Genomic DNA, 18,092 nt, shown 5'->3' with positions numbered 1-18,092 from the left:
AACAAAAAAAAACAAGTTTAGAAAGCAAAAAAAAGGAAGAAGAGAAAATAGAAAAAAGCTTATGGAATATAAATACAAATACAGCTGTACAATTTTTCGTATTAAGCGTTATTACAAAATAAAAACAAGTTTTAAAAATGAAAAAGTTTATAAAGTAAAACAAGCTATAATAAGATAAAGGTTAATTTTTTAATGATCAAAGAGAAAATTTTCTTATGAATTGAGTGTAGCCAACATATCCAGGATTTATAAAGTCTGCAGTAGTGGGCAGTGATGCCCTAGGCCTCACAGTTAGTTACTCACCACTCACTCCCTGACTCACCCAGGTCAGTTTCCAGTTCTGCAGGCTCCATTCATGGTAAGTGCCCTATACAGGTGTACCATTCTTTTGTAACTATATATTTAGGTATACCATCTATTTACTATACCTTCTCCATGCTTAAATATCTATTACAATTGCTGACAGTATCAGTACAGTAACATACTATATAGGTTTTTAGCCTAGCAGCAAAAGACTAGACCATATAGCCTAGGTGTTTAGTAGGCTATACCATCTAGACTTGTGTAAGTCTACTCTATGATGTTCACACAAGGATAACATTGTCTAACAACACATTTCTCAGAATGTATCTCCATCATAAAGCAACATAGGATGGTATAAATGTATCACAGTAGGTGCAGGAATGACACCTGATTACTGGGAGGAAGAGTCAAGTCTGTTCATCCTTATAGTACCAGAGAAAACATAAGTGGGATGGCCAAGTTTGGCTTCTTTGCACCCAATAGGAAAATGCAGCTTTTAAGTTGCTAGTTACATAGCCTATTTCCTAGGAACTAAATTCATTTTAATATGCAAATAATTGGTGAGGAGCATTAAAATACATATCAAATATCCAATCTTCATAACTAATGATTGGGTTCCTATATAGGTTTTTTCAGGTTGGTAAGATTTTTTTTCTTCTTGTGCTTGGTACAATCTTTTGCAGATAGACATCAGAAAAATGAAATATGGCTGGTCTGAAATCAGGTATATCTTTAGCAAAATATGGATTAATCTATCTTGGCAGGTTTGAAAGTCTCCTTTCATCTTGAAGAAATTAGTCTGTTACTTTGAAAATGGAATAGTTATTTCCAATTGTCAGTGAAGTGTAACCAACAGCACAGAAACATGGGTTTTAAATTAGCATCATATTATTTTTAAGTAGAATTTTTACTTTATGAGATCTGTAAAATGTTTAGATTTTCACTGATAATACTTTTTAAATTTTAGAGAAAATAAGCAAAACCACTTATATAAAACATAGAAAAATGAAATTCACATATTTCCAAATACATTTTGCTTTTTATTTTTAGATTATAAAAAACATATTCATTGAATATAAATGACCAAAAACACAAGCAGAGAATTGGGGGGAAAAAAAAAAACTTCTAAGAGTGCCAATAGACATATTTACTATTCAACATTTAGATTTTTGGCTTAATATATTTTTCTGATCAATTATTTGTAGAGGCTTGAAGTGAATTTGCATACATTATTTTGAATCTCATTTTTTCATTTTATACTGTCCCATATTTATTCAAAATTATTAATATTGCTTGGACAATTGATTTTAATAATTAATTTTACAAATATAAATGCATTATTGCATCTTTAATTCTTCTCCTTGTTTAGACTTTTACATTGCCTCATATAAAAATGAGATGCACTTCATTGGACGTAAATTTTTCTTCACCTTTCTGATTATTTTTTAGGGTACATACGTGATATCGTAATTATCCTTTAAAGATCTGACATTCTAAGAATGGTATAAATTTCAAATTATTCTTCAAAAAGGTAAGGAAAAATTCACTTGTATTACCAAATATGACTATACAATCATTATGTATTGTCATTATTTTAAAGAAGATTTCAGACTAGTTAACTTTAAATGGTGGGATATCAAGTGATTAGAAAGTACATGTGTTGTATATTTGTATCTAAATTAAATACACACACAAGTACATATACACACAAACATTATTAAGGTAGAGCTTTTGAAGGATGTCTTATTTCTATGATTAAAATTAGTATTTAAAAAAGGGAAAAAAGATAACTTGAGAAGTTTGAAAGTATTATTTAAAACTAACAACATCAAATGCTGATGGAAGTGTGAGGCAACAGGAACTCTCATTGATTACTGATGGGAATGCAAAATCATACAGCCACTTTGGAAGACAGTTGACACTTTCTCATAAAGCTGAAAATACTCTAACCATGCAATTCAAATTGTGCTTCTTTGTATTTACTCAAAGAGGTTAAATACTTATTTCTATACTATTATCTACATGTGAATATCTGTGACAGCTGTACTTATAATTAACAAAATCTGGACGCAACCAAGATGTTCTCAATTAGGAGAGTGGATAAAAAACTATGGGACATTTGGATGATAGAATATTATTCAATGCAGAAAAATGAAATGAGATATGAAGCCCTAAAATATATGGAGAATCTGTAAAAGCAATTGCTAATTGAAAGAATCCAATCTGAAAAGGCTACATGCTGTGTAATTCCAACTACATGACACCCTGGAAAAGGCGTAACTTGGGACAGAGTAAAAGAGTCAATGGTTAACAGAGGTTAGAGAGAAGAGGGATGAATAGGTAGAGCACAGAGAATTTTTAGGGCAGTGAAACTATTCTATAACGGACTATAATTGTGGTCACATGTCATACATCTTTGTATTAAGATGTGGACACAGGTCATATATCTTTCAAACTCATAGAATGTTTAATACAAAGATGAAGCTTAATGTAAACCCCAGACATTGGGTGATACTGATGTGTCGATGTAGGTGCATCCATTGTGACAATGTATCACTTTAGTATGAGATGTTGATAGTGGTTCAGGCTGTGGTTGTGAGATTGCAGTGAGTATACGGAACATCTCTGTACTCAGTATCCAATATTGCTGTAAAACTAACACAGCACTAAAAGTAAAGTATATTTCAAATCCTTTTTTTAAAAAATATGTAACTGGAGTGTAAATTAGTTCAACCATTGTGGAAGACAGTGTGGCGATTCCTCAAGGACCTAGAAATAGAAATTCCATTTGACCCAGCAATCCTATTACTGGGTATATATCCAAAGGATTACAAATCGTTCTACTATAAGGACACGTGCACACGAATGTTCATTGCAGCACTGTTTACAATAGCAAAGACCTGGAACCAACCCAAATGCCCATCGACGATAGACTGGATAGGGAAAATGAGGCACAGATACACCATGGAATATTATGCAGCCATCAAAAACGATGAGTTTGGGTCCTTTGTAGGGACATGGATGAACCTGGAAACCATCATTCTCAGCAAACTGACAGAAGAGCAGAAGATCAAACACTGCATGTTCTCACTCATAGGCGGGTGTTGAACAATGAGAACACATGGACACAGGGAGGGGAGCACTACACACTGGGGTCAGTTGGAGGGAAATAGGGGAGGGACAGTGGCGGGTGGGGAGCTGGGGAGAGATAGCAAGGGGAGAAATGCCAGATGTAGGTGATGGGGAGGAAGGCAGCAAATCACACTGCCACGTGTGTACCTATGCAACAATTTTGCATGTTCTTCACATGTACCACAAAACTTAAAATGCAATAAAATATATAAACGGGGGAAAAAATATATGTAACTGGTGTTTTAGTTTACATTTTTAGGATACAGGTACTAGTGAAGTGGAGTCTATCCATCACCTGAATCTTGAACTGCACTTGTGACTTTGGCCAATATAATACCAGATGTTGAGGCAGATCAATTTTGGGTCCAGGCGTTATAGATCTTACATATTTCTATACTTTTTCTTGAAACTTTTCTGCTAAAAATGTATAGTGTTCTGGAGGATGAAAGACATGAAACTCAATCACTGAAGCCAACAGTGAAATGATTGCCAAATGTACAAATGAGGCCATTTAAACCAGCTAGCCCCAAGATGAGCAGGAAGCTTACTGAAGACCCATAAAGGAGACCTTGCCAACATCATCTAAACCTACAGGCACTGCCCACTTCACCTAGAGATTCCTGAGCTAAATGAATGTTCATTGATGTAAGCCACTGAATTCGTGATTTTTACATACCATTCTGGCAATATTCTACCTACTTAAAATGCCTGTTATTATACAAAAAGCTGAGCATGCCTATAATTTCACAGACTATTGAAACATGTAATACACTATTTTTCATTTGCATGAGGTTCAAAAAGTTATAAAAAGTGCCATGATTTTATAATTTTATTATAATTGATAGTAGATAATGAATCTCAAGAAAAATGAATCTCAAGTATAAATGTAGCAACAGATATGAATTGTTAACAAAGATATTAAGCTATTTTCATTGAAAAGTTAAAAAATTGATTTTATGTCTGTATAAAAATTTATGAGAACTTATATGTGAATTTATTAAATCATTTTCAAATAAGAGAATATGGCCAGGTAGGAAAATTACCTTTTTGCTCAATCAACATATCAATAATATCAACATAAGAATGATTCCCAAAGAGGAAGAATGAATTTGGCCTACTGTGTTAGATTATTAAGGATTCGTATATTATCTAATTCACTTATTAACTATGTTAAATTGGGAAAAAATGTGTATTTTATATATAGAGATATTAATATGTATCTCATAGGAATGCCATATTGTATGAGAAAAAAAGAGATGGTGCACACTGTTTCAGGAGTACTTCTTCCTTTCCTTCTTGACTAACATTAGCATTCTGTTTTTTCAAGAACCTAAGTATTCATACACTTTACAAAAATTTATAAAAGCTGTTGAGGTATAATGTTGTGAATTTCGTTTAATTTATGTGGTGCATACAATTTTTTTTAATTTTACTTGAAAGCAAAGTTCTTAAAGAAACATAAAGTGTCAACATTTCTTTTAATCAGGAAGGAAACATACCTGAAAAAAACAACTAATTGAAAAATAAGTTCCACTGATAAAACTGCAACTCACTCGGAGCTGGATTAAAATGCATATTATAATAGAGAAGGGTGCATTTTAAATGTTGTTTAAGCAATTATGTTGCTTTGCAAAATCATGTATTTTGGACAATAATACACATTAAAAACAAATACCTCAGTTGGTAATACATAAACACACTCACATCTATTTAGGTCACATACAGACAGATATTTAGACTTTATACTTCCTTTCACTGAATTACACTGGTAAGAAAAACCTGATCAGTTTATGCAAAGCATTTTAACAAATGTTAGATGCTTTGGCGGTTTAGTTCAAGTCAAGAGGGAATAAAGAGATATCAGAGCTAAGAGAGGCTTAGCATATTTGAAAATTTCCTAAGCCCAGAAAAATAAAAAATTTTGGATGGAAAAACATGTCAATTGTGAGAAAGCAGATATGAACTCCTTTAATGGCATAACTTGATTACAGAATTTGAAAGACAAGTTGAATTACTGTTAAATCCTCTTGGAAATGTGTCATGGCCCATCACCAGTGTTTCTGGGAATGGAGTGGTTGCCTACACAAAAGCTTCAACTATCAGCAGATATAAAGAGCTGTTAGCACAGAGTAATTATTTAGAAGAGGGCTTTAGTGGTGATTTCCCAGATATATTAAATATATACTGACATAGACTGAAAACTAAATCTAATTTTAATAAATAGTACAAATACTCATTAGGTCCGAGATGAGTTTACAAACTAGCAAAAAAGGACAGTGATGCTATTATTCAAAATAATAAATGCATAGAAATTATTGCACAATAAGATTTTTATTAATATTATATTTGCCTGGAAACAACAAATACGAGAATATTTCAATTATGCTTTTGAAAAGCAAATGCTTACTTTTTTAAAAAATAAAATAGCAAAAACATTAACCCTTCTTAAGATTACTTTTCTTTCATTTTAAAACTTAAAATTCTTCTCCTAAATGCCCTACTAAAAGAGTCATATTATTTAAGATATACTATATGCTATTACTTGCAGAAATAAGTGTATATGTGGAGATAACACACATATTTCATTAAATTCAGTGTATTTTTTTGTTTTTTAGACAGTTTCGCTCTTGCTGCCCAGGTTGACGTGCAGTGGCACAATCTTGGCTAACTGCAACCTCCGCCTCCCAAGTTCAAGCTATTCTCCTGTCTCACTCTCCCAAGTAGCTGGGATTACAGGCATGCACCACCACACATGGTTAATTTTGTATTTTTAGTAGACATGGGGTTTCACAATGTTTACCAGCCTGGTTTCTAACCCCTGACCTCAGGTGATCCACCCTCCTGGACCTTCCAAAGTGCTGGGATTACAGGCGTGAGTCACCTCACCCAGCCAATTCAATGTGATTTAATCTATTCTATTTCCTGGCTATGAGCCATCCACAAGTGCAAATGGTTTTAATTTCCTGGACTTCTGTCCCTTCTTACAGACAACAAAGATCACTGAATTAAAGTTTTCCCCAACTCTAGTCTATTATACAATGTATCAGACCTATCAACTAACAAATCTATAATTTCTGCAATTTTTTTGTTCAACAGCTAATTTTCATAATCCTTCATTTCCTCTGGCAACATTTCTAGTATTCTAATGAACTTCATTTTACACTTGCTATGTATTTGTGACTTATGCCACAATTTTTACAGTTTATTTCAGTAAAAAGAACTTGTCACTTGGTAGTTGTTTGCACTTGGATAAAAATGACTGAATTTTTCTTTATAAAGTCAAGGAAAGGAAATGTACTGCCAGGCTAAGACTAAGCATGAAAGTTATCATCTGAGAGGGACAATTTGTCAGAAAATCATGAGGAGGTGCATATGGAAGGGTATAATGGAAGCAGTCTTGCAACATTAACGACATCATTCACTCTTATCAAGCCTGTAATAAATCCACACACACTTCACTGAAGGGCAGTGCCGTCTCTGCTGCTGATGCTCAGACAGAGCTGTAGTCCCGCCCTAGAAGGTGGAGCTCTGTCTCATCTCCAGGGCAAGTGCCCTGAGGTGTGTGCTGAGGAATGAACTGGGAAAATGGAAACGGCAGCCCAGAAAGGTGGACAAAAACTGAACTTAAATCACCCCCAGAGTGGTTTCTTATCATGGCCAATTAGTTACTACTCAGCAAAATATAGTTTAACTAGCGTGAAGACTAAAAGTGCAATCACAGGGGTAAAATAGCTTTCTGAAAATCATTGTTTCTTTTATAAAGGTGCCATTAATAAATGTCATTGTAGTATCCAGAAATTATAATGCCTGCTCTGTTAAACTCAAAAGTGTACTCACACTTGGCACTTACAGAGCAGTTTTAACCATTCGAATTACTCACTAACTATGAGCGATTATATACATTTCTCCATTAAATTAATAAAGTTTGAAGGTATTAAGTTATCTTTTGCCCAAGTTCAAAATATAATTAATAAGCAGAAATATTGTATTTATATATTTAATGGTGTTGTATGAAACCACTGAGTTTTTCCATGTAAAGGAGATAAACCCTTTAATGAAGGATATTTTAAAAAAGAATTTTAGTTTAATTTTAGTAGCATTAATACAATAAAATGTGGTGGAATCTCTGAAACTATATAGCCCATGCTTTTAATCTTGTTCATTAGAGTAACCTTGGGAAGTTTATATAATTTCCCTAAGTTTCTGCCTTTACATCTGCCAAAGGGGATACAGTATTTGCTTTGCAGTGTTATTGTGAAATCCCATAAAGTCTGGCCTATATTGCATATAATCTTGCTGAATAAATCATCTGCCAAATAAATATGGGCTCCCTGGCATCTTAAACTTTTCTCTCATATTTAAATGGTTATAGCCTAAAAGTTATAATTGAGAGTATTTTATAAGATAATTCACAATATAACATCCTAATCAGGTAATAATTTGATACTCTGTTCATTAAAGAAACCCAGAATATTTAGAATCAACACAGAAATTCCAATCTATTATCCAGACAATTTGTAAGTATTATATTTTTCAAGATGTTCCAAAAGGAGATTATCTCTCTCTGACAAATAAGCTCCCTCATTCAGACCGGACAGAAAGGTTGCTTTCAGGCAATACAGATTTTCATAATTTGCTTAATATCATCAAAATAACAATGACGGTTGGCAGCTAAACTGTTCCTCTTAGAAGTTTATGTAAACCATTTTTATATCTCAGCACCAAATTATAATTTCATAAGGAATCACTTTTATGCCTTCATCAAGGACATAAGCCATTCTTCCTGGCCAAATGTATCATACAGAATAACTTTCATTAGTCACAGCTAATAATGCATGGAAATAATATTTGTTCTTGTACTTCACTGGCACTAATTGCGTGCTTACTCTAAGGTCTGTTTTAAAGAGCTTTTACAAGTGTTCGCTCACATAATGCTTCTAATATCTCTGTGAGGTCAAAACCATTATCACCTTTTTATGGATGAAGAGCGGAAGCCAGAGAGGTTAAGCAATCAGCACAAGGTAACCCTGCTAAGAAGCTAGTCCTGGAGCCATAATGTGAATCTCCAAAGCTCATGTCCAAAACCATCAATCAGGTTAACATCAACAATCATGTTAATATCTGTATTATCAATTTTGTTAATAACATCCATATTAACAATCTTGTTAATATCATTTGTATTTACAAGATTATAAACTCCTTCATTTATTTATTAATGCATATTTATTGAGGTCCTTTTATGTGTCTAGGAATATTTTATGCTCAACTTTAATAGAAAGAGTCAATTCAGTTCACATGGTAGATAAAAATCTTTGTGAAGATGGAGCAGCAGAATATGAGTAAGTCTGATAATAGTAAAGTCTAAGTTGTTAGTATATGTAAGGCACTTCTGGAACACTTTTATTATTTTAATTCTTTTCCTTTCAACACCAGTCTAATGAAATATAATACACCTATTCTATAGAGGAAGAAACTGAGCCACAGTCAAAATAACTTGCACTAGGTAACAGAACTAATAAATGGGAAAGCCAGGACTTGGATAAAAAAAGGTTTAGCTCCAGGGTTCATACTTTGAACCACTGCTTAAAGGTTGTTTAGAGATGGTTTTGGCAGTATCAGCAACCTAATGAATTCTTGCAATCAACAGCAATTTTGTGTAAGGAAATATACCACTGGCAGGGAAGAGAAACTCCTACTTTATTCCCTGACTATATAACATTTATTATATAAAAATGAATTAATTGTATGTTCTTTTTTTTTTCTTATTGTACTTTAAGCTCTGAGGTACATATGAACAGCCCAAATGCTTGTTGCATAGGTACACACATGCCATGGTGGTTTGCTGTTTCCCTCACCCCATTGCCTCCATCAGAGATTTCTCCCTGTGTTTTCCCTCCCCATCCTCCCCTCCTTCCACTCTCTGTTCCCCGTACCCTCCCTGCTACCTATCCCAGTGTGTCATGCTCCCCTCCCCATGCCCACATGTTCTCATTGTTCAACACCTGCCCATGAGTGAGAGCATGCAGTGTTTGGTTTTCTGTTCTTGTGGCAGTTTGCTGAGAATGATGGTTTCCAGATTCATCCATTTCCCTACAAATGAAACAGACTCATTTTTTATAGCTGCATAGTATTCCATGGTGTATATGTGCAACATTTTCTTTGTCCATTCTCTCATTGATGGACATTTGGTTTGGTTCCAGGTCTTTGCTATTGTAAACAGTGCCACAGTGAAAATATGTGTACATGTGTCTTTATAATAGAACAATTTCTAATCTTTTCGGTATATACCCAGTAATGGGATTGCTGGATCAAATTAAATTTCTATTTATAGATCCTTGAGGAATCGCCACACTGTCTTCCACAACAGTTGAACTAATTTACACTCCTACCAACAGCTTAAAAGTGTTCCTATTTCTCCACATCCTCTCCAGCATCTGTTGTCTCCAGATTTTTTAATGATCGCCATTCTAAGTGGTGTGAGATGGTATCTCAATGTGGTTTTGATTTGCATTTCTCTAATGATCAGTGATAAGCATTTTTCCCTATTTTTGTTGGTGCATAAATGTCTTCTTTTGTAAAGTGTCTGTTCATATACTTTGCCCACTTTTTGATGGGGTTGTTTTTTTCTTGTAAATCTGCTTTAGTTCTCGGTAGATTCTGGATATTAGCCCTTTGTCTGAAGGGTAGATTGCAAACATTTTTATCTATTCTGACATTGTTGGATATACAAAAAAGACCCCAATTTATTTGTGGGGTTTTGAGAAAATGAATACTTAAGAGGTAAAAGCATGAGGTTCTGAATGTTAAAAATCTAGAATCTATGTTCTATCAAAATTCCATGAGAATGTACATAACAAAACATACACCCCTGATTTTATTCCTGTGAGCTCCTTAAATAAAATTTCTCCCTTTTTCTAGTTTCTGCTGTTATTGACCCTTTTCAGCTTTCATTCAGTAACTGGAGAATAGATTATCATTATTGGGAGCTTATTTTGTTTGGTATATATGCCTGTGCATGTGTATGTGTATTTTTTAAAAATCAAAGTAAGTTCATAGAATCACAAATATTCTACATATAAGACCAAAGTGGGTCAACATTTTTCTTGAGAAATTGTTGTACTCCATTGATTTCAATTGTTAAGTGAAGAGGCATTTGGGGGGGAATTATGTCTGATTTTGCTGGGTAGGCTGAGGTTCTACTGCAGCTGGTGAGGCTGGAAGTATTGAAAAAGTTATTTTCTCTCCCTGTTAAAGGCCAGATTACTTTTTCTAGAGAGGTTGTAAAGAAATGTTATCACAGAGGCTTAGGTGCTTGGTAGTAATTTGCCAGTTAATTGACAGCCAATGCCGCCTGTTAATTAATAGTTTATCTTACCTTAAGGTAGGGTAGTATCGAAAATAGTGACTGTAAGAGAGAGAGAGAGAGAGAGAGAGAGAGAGAGAGAGAGAGAGTGTGTGTGTGTGTGTGTGTGTGTCTAAAATAGAAAAGACAAGTTTTACAGTAATTATTACAGAGGAAGTCAGACAGAGCTAGTTACCGGAGCTTCAAAGGACTATACTTTTACTGAAAAACTATCTTATCAAAGTGCTTTGGGATTTGTAGAGAAAATATGCTGTTTTTCTTCCTATCAGGGGAATCTGGCCACCGTAGATTAAAGATATGAACACACTTGAATAATGCTACTTTGTCCATAGGTGAGGGGTACATTTAGCTAAAAATGGAAATGGATCAGAATCTGAAACAGTTTACAGAAAGAACAAGTGAAAAAATTAAAACACTAAATTTGAAGATCCCCCTACTAAAAGTGAACTTACACATTTACAAATTACAAATGGTCTACAAAAAATAATGTATTAACGACTATGTGCTCAACCAAGGTATCAAGAAATATAAGAACAGCTTCTGCTCCCTAGGAAATTTACACTTCAAAGGGATAAGGAAATGTGGGGAGGCTGAAAGAGAAGAGGTACATATTTGGATAAACCATATGATTATATTTCTATCAACATAGTAAATCCTATCACAGAGATAAGATACATGAATGCAGACATATGAATATAAATAAACAAAAGAATAAATCTGCTAGAAAAAGCCACATAAACAAGGAAAGAAACAAAAAATAAATAAGGAGGTTTATTATGAGATAGATAGGTGATCAGATTTGTAGCTTAGGAGGTAACAAGTTAGTTCAGCTGGGAATTAATTGTTAAGAGTTAAGTTGGTAAGGTCAACAAAAGAAACTCCTCACAGGTTGCTAGTGGTGGTATAAATTGATACAATCATTTTAGGGGAAAAAAGGTGCTATTGAAGGTCAAGATTCCTTGAACTTATATCCTAGATTCTAGAACCTAGAGGAACTCTTGTACTCGTGAAAATGTAATGACCAAAACTGACATACAAGAATGTTCATAAGATCATTGGTTGTGATAGCAAATTAAACAACAAAAATACAGTGGAAAAATTTTGCAAAATTTTTTCCCCATTCTGTTGGTTTCTGATTCACTCTAATGATGGTTTCTTTTGCTGTTTAGAAGCTCTGGAGTTTAATTAGATCCCATTTGTCTATCCTGGCTTTTATTGCCATTGCTTTTGGTGTTTTAGTCATGAAGTCCTTGCCCATGCCTATGTCCTGGATGGTTTTGCCTACGTTTGCTTCTATTGTTTTTATGGTGTTAGGTAATCTACCCATTTGACAAAGGGCTCATATCCAGAATCTATAAAGAACTGAAACAGATATACAAGAAAAAAAACAAACAACCCCATTCAAAAGTGGGCAAAGGATATGAACAGACACTTTTCAAAAGAGGACATATATGAGGCCAAAAAACATATAAACATATGAAAAAATGCTCATCATCACTGGTGATTAGAGAAATGCAAATCAAAACCACACTGAGGTATCATCTCACGCCAGTGAGAATGTCAATCATTAAAAAATCAGGAGACAACAGATGCTGGAGAGGATGTGGAGAAATAGGAACATTCTTACACAGTTGGTGGGAGTGTAAATTAGTTCAACCATTGTGGAAGACAGTGTGGCAATTTCTCAAGGATCTAGAAATAGAAATTCCATTTGACCCAGCAATCCCACTATTGGGTATATACCCAAAGGACTATAAATCCTTCTACTATAAAGACACATGCACACATATGTTCATTGCAGCCCTATGTACAATAGCAAAGATCTGTAACCAACCCAAATGCCCATTGATGATAGACTGGACAAAGAAAATGTGGCACATATACACCATGGAATACTATGCAGCCATAAAATAATGATGAGTTCACGTCCTTTGTAGGGACTTGGATGAATCTGGAAACCATCATTCTCAGCAAACTGACCCAAGAACAGAAAGCCAAGCACCGTATGTTCACTCACAGGTGGGTGTTGAACAACGAGAACACATGAACTCAGGGAGAGGAGTATCACACACAGGGGACAGTTGGGGGGGGTAGGGGAGAGACAATGGGGGTGGGGAGGGAGGGGGTGGTGGGGAGGAATAACATGGGGAGAAATGCCAGATATAGTATGCACCTAAATTAAAATAAATTATTTAAAAAAATACACTGGAAACAACTTAGGAGAAGAAATAAATAAGATTTGTTCATTCAATGAAATTTATAGCAGTAAATAAATGAATTGCAGATGCACAGGGATAATATATTGTGTATTAAAAACAATATAATGGATTAATTTTACACAAGCAAATATGCACATACATGAAACCACATAAAAGCAGGGAAAGCATTCAGGATTGTGGCTATCTACATAAAGTTAGAAGATATTGGTAAAGTTTGTTTTTTCTTTTGTAGGATGAAATATTTCATAATAAATAGTGTCAGTGATGACAGCTGTCATACCACTGCTATGTGTGGGGTCTAAATGCAGGGTCTGCTGAGAATTATGAAACCTGGTGTTCTGAACCCCAAACTTTGTTTTCCAATTTAATAAATATCATTGCATAGATCAGGGGAGCATCTCCTGTGCTTATGAGGTCTTAACCAGCAATAGGACACTTGGGATTGCTGGTAGTCCTTGCCATCAATTCTTTCCAACTCAAGATAGCATAAAGGGTGACTAAAGTCAACAATAACTTACTGTACATTTTAAAATAACAAAAATAGTATAAATGGATTGTAACACAGAAGATAAATGCTTGAGACAAAAGATACCCCATTTACCCTGATGTGATTATTATACATCGTAAGCCTTTATCAAAATACCTTATGTACCCTATAAATATATACCCCTACTATGTATCCTCAAAAATTAAAAATTAATAAAATTTAAAACATATTTGAAATAATAAAACTATACAGTGACTTAATGGGATGATTTTCTTATCAATGAAAGGAGCATTTAAGCAGATGGCAAGAGACCAAATGGAGTAAATTAAAGTGACCTCTTGTAATATACAGATCATTGTTCTACCAATTCCCTTTCAATCCAAAATGACTGTGATATTCAGTTATTTTCTTGGGATTTTCTTTTAGCCAACTTTCATCCCACTGATCATGCAAGCATCTGAGAATTATTTTTCCAATTTTTCCAATTAATCGATTGCTTCAATTATTACCCATGTCTGAGTATTCTTGACTTCTAAGTCATGGCATTCATGAATTTGCTCTCCCCATTTGCTTATTAATATTATTTATATTTCCCTTCCTTTTTTTACAGGCTAGTTAGCATGTCTAACAGAATTATATCAGCCAGAGGCCACCAACCCTTAGTTGGTTTTTTGTTCTCAAAATCAGTATTTTATTATTGTATCAATCTTCTATTCTCCAATATAGAGCTAACTTACTTAGAATGAGTCTTGAGACTAGAAAAGAATACTGCCTCAGCAAAATTCCTGGATTTGATAGACCTGCTAGACTAGTCTATTTATGCTAACCGCAAAGATATTACAGTAATCAACCAAATAGCAACTGAATACAGGGAAATGGGTTATACTGATCTCAGCAAAATGAAGTTTCAAAGTTTCCCTCTTCAACTCTTACCTATATTTATCTGCTCTCATAGCCAGATAGCTAGGAAATTATTTATTTCTATCCTAAGTCTTTCATCCTATAGTATAAAGTCATTTGTTTCTTTTTTCTTTCTTTTTTTTTTTTTTTTTTTTTTTTCTCTACAACTGAGTATCTCAATAAGTGGAATAATTTTATTTTGTACAAAATAAAAAACACAAATTATTTCCAAAAAATCAAGGGCATATCAATCATGTACATCACATACAATACCAGTCATACTGATGGACTCCAATAAGCATCATAAAACACGTTGGCAGCTATCCTTGCTATGCTAAAAATATAATATTTTGATAAAAATAATGTGCCCAGTTTGCTCAAATAAAAGACGTTAACAGCCACATATTTCTCTGTGTTGGATGGCAATAGTTATAATGAAAGCGAAATACATTTTGTGCAGATCAGTAGTACTCCCCAAACAATTGACACATGATTTTCTGCTTATTGCAATAGTAGGGCAACTAGTCTTTGATATTCACTATATAGAAACAAACATAATGCACTATTAAAAACATAATATTGATTTTATTTTACTGCTCTGTTGGAAGAGGACTACAAATTATTTCACAACCTTCAACTATATACAACATAATCTGCAGTACTCAGGACTGCTAAAGTTTGCACCTACTTAAGATAATTCTGAATTTTTTCTAAACAACTATGAATGACTACATTGAGCTAGAGAGTGTGTTACTTTACAAAGATCATGGTGATACACTCCTGAAAACTTCATCTGTTCATTTTACTTCAGCTACATGCAAATAGTTTTTTTGTGGCTGAAGGAAGGTGTTTGCCTTCTGATTATAAAAAGGTCAAACCATAATTTTTTAAAAGACATACCTCAAAGGAAAATATGATAAATAAATAAATACCAACATTCCTTTGGAAACAACCCCTTTTAATTATCCCTAGGACTATGTTGCATTATAATTTACATTCTGGCCAGCTGAGGTTCAAATTAGATAGCTCCATGGGTGATAGGAACCCTGAGGCCCATGAAGATCCTCAGGACATAGGTGACTGTTTCAATTATTTCCCTTGGATGGCTTATCCAGCCTTGGTGTCAGCATGGGGCAAAGTATTGGGAGTGTGATGCATGTAGCCATGTAATTATGCATTTAAGCATATTTTCCTAATTAATTTAGATATGCCTGAAAAACTTACATGACTTGAACCTGAAAATTCCTGTGGTCTAGTCATTGGATATAATCAATGATCCCTGAAGTGAGAGTTGGTCCCCTCATTCACAAGCTTTTGAAAGATGCCTTTGCATAGCGAAAATCATATAGCTGAAATTTCAAAATTTGGGGAATACTACTTATCTCTTTTATAATATTAATTTTCAGTTAAAAATGAGGCTGAAAATGTTTTCAGTAACTAATAGTCTGGTTGCTATCTATAGCAGCACAAAAGAATATGCAGGAGCATAAACATTGCTCCTACCATATGATAAATGACTCCTGAAGCACACCCAGGCAGTAGTCAGAGAAGGTAAGGAGCAGAGCTGAGAAGAACAGAAACATGATAGCTAAAGTTGTTGATATTTATGCCAAAATATTCCCTAATGAGACAGCAAAGTGGGCCAACTCTTAGACAAAGAAATGATTCAGATGCATTCCTAGAGAATCTCCTATTCAAGAATGTGCTTATTATTCTTCATCTCAATGTCTATCCACCCACAAGTGGCCTCATGCCTTGATTCCTGACCTGGAACACATATCCATGTTTAGCAAACAGTTATTATTTTTTAACTCTGGGAAAATATTGATTCCTGCTCATCTTTCTTTGATGAATATTCTTCAAAATTATAATTTACTGGAAAAAAAAATGAAACCATGGCTCATTTTCCTTCATGAGTACATGCTGTTTTATTTTGATGTGTAGAGTGACACTGTTTCCTCTCTGGAAGGTCAGGCCACCTGCCCTCCCAGGCTCCTTATACAAATAATTGTGGTGCCTTACAACATGAGCTGAAGGTAGGCTCATTTGCCCTTTTGCGATTCAGTTTCCAAGTTAGAATTAGATGTTAGTGAAGTCAAAAAGAGACAATTCTTGCTAAAGCAATAACCAGTGGGGTTTAAAAAACAAACAAGCAAACATAAACACCCCAATATAGGAATATCAGTGAAGTTAAAATAGCCAGCTTTAGACTCACTCCTGAGGATGCAGAGTTCTATAGAATAACAGTAGTCTGGTCACCAAGTGAAAGACACTTGCTTGTATGTATAGATATCTAAGGTTTTCAAACAAAGGCAGAATGGTTTAAAAGCAGAGTAGAAAAACTGAAGGAATCAGCCAGAAAATATAAAATGAGCTAAACTAGACTTTGCTAAAACCATAAAACTTTCCCAAATAAGTCATACTCATTGATTTCTTGTAAACTTTCATTAAATGGCAGCAAATTTCATTGATACATTACACAATTATTTTGTAATTAGTTATTTTTGTAAAAGAGTTATTTAATTTGGGCTGGGCGTGGTGATTCACGCCTATAATCCCAGCACTTTGGGAGGCCGAGGCGGGTGGATCACAACGTCAAGAGATCGAGACCGTCCTGGTCAACATGGTGTAACCTCAACTCTACTAAAAATACAAAACATTAGCTGGGCATGGTGGTGCATGCCTGTAATCCCAGCTACTCTGGAGGCTGAGGCTGGAGAATTGCTTGAACCCAGGAGGCGGAGGTTGCGGTGAGCCGAGATCGTGCCATTGCACTCCAGCCTGGGTAACAAGAGCGAAACTCCGTCTCAAAAAAAAAAAAAAAAAAAAAAGTCATTTAATTTCTGGTTTATCTTCCATTTATGAGGGATGTGCTGTGAAACAATGGGGTCACCATCTGATGGCAATTATAGGCATTAGCCAATGTAGTTCAGGAGAAATTCCAGACTTTTAGATTCAGTCATGCAGTGCATGATATCGAAAGCAGATATAGAGATACAGAAGCATATATATTATATGAAGTAATTCAAAGGCACATGTAATTTATAATATTAATATTAATTTTAATATGAAATATCACCTCTAAAAGCAGGCTCGTTTCTTAGATTTTAAGGCACAGCAAGAAATAGTTAATACTTACTGGGTAAATGTTCTTCAAACTTTATGATGAATCAATGTACTATGTTGTCTCGTCATGTAAATTCCTCACAATTAAATGCCAGGTAGTCACAGCATATGCATGTTAGGACTATACAAACTGAATGTAGTCTTAAAATATGATTGTCTTTGGAATTTAAAAACACACTCTTGTAAAGACTGATATGAATAACTTTTGATTAAAAAATTAAAATAACAGAGCTAGATTGTCTTTGAACCAAAAGCAATAGATATAAAATCATAGTGGTACTTACCACAGTGAAATTCATAACTTTCAATATCCATATTGTCATGGCTAAGTTAACTATCATGGTAACCAACAGCAGAAGGACAAAGAAGTATAAGCACCTCTTTCGCCATCCATAAATTCCCACTGGGTAAAGTTGTGCATTTTCTGTCCTTGGCAGGTTATTCTGTTGTGTTGCTAGTATGTATTGTTCTCGGGTCATCTGAAAAAGAAAAAAGAAAGGAAAAGAAAGAAGGAAAGAAAAGAAACATTAAAAAAATAAACCCATGATAGTTTTTTTTGGAA

General features: G+C 34.3%; 1 protein-coding gene across 1 annotated transcript in view; it reads right to left on the bottom strand.

Moving 5' to 3' along the window:
- Nucleotides 1–18,092, bottom strand: part of SGCZ (sarcoglycan zeta) — a 1,190,199-nt gene that overhangs the window by 504,957 nt on the left and 667,150 nt on the right. Inside the window, exon 2 of the mRNA XM_017535477.2 lies at nt 17,815–18,009. Within this exon, the coding sequence (XP_017390966.1) occupies nt 17,815–18,009 (195 nt within the window). The remainder of the gene's footprint in view (nt 1–17,814; nt 18,010–18,092) is intronic.

The sequence above is a fragment of the Cebus imitator genome, unplaced genomic scaffold (genome assembly GCF_001604975.1).
Source record: "Cebus imitator isolate Cc_AM_T3 unplaced genomic scaffold, Cebus_imitator-1.0 Scaffold5, whole genome shotgun sequence".
Taxonomy (NCBI): domain Eukaryota; kingdom Metazoa; phylum Chordata; class Mammalia; order Primates; family Cebidae; genus Cebus; species Cebus imitator.
This window is presented reverse-complemented; position numbering and strand designations above follow the sequence as displayed.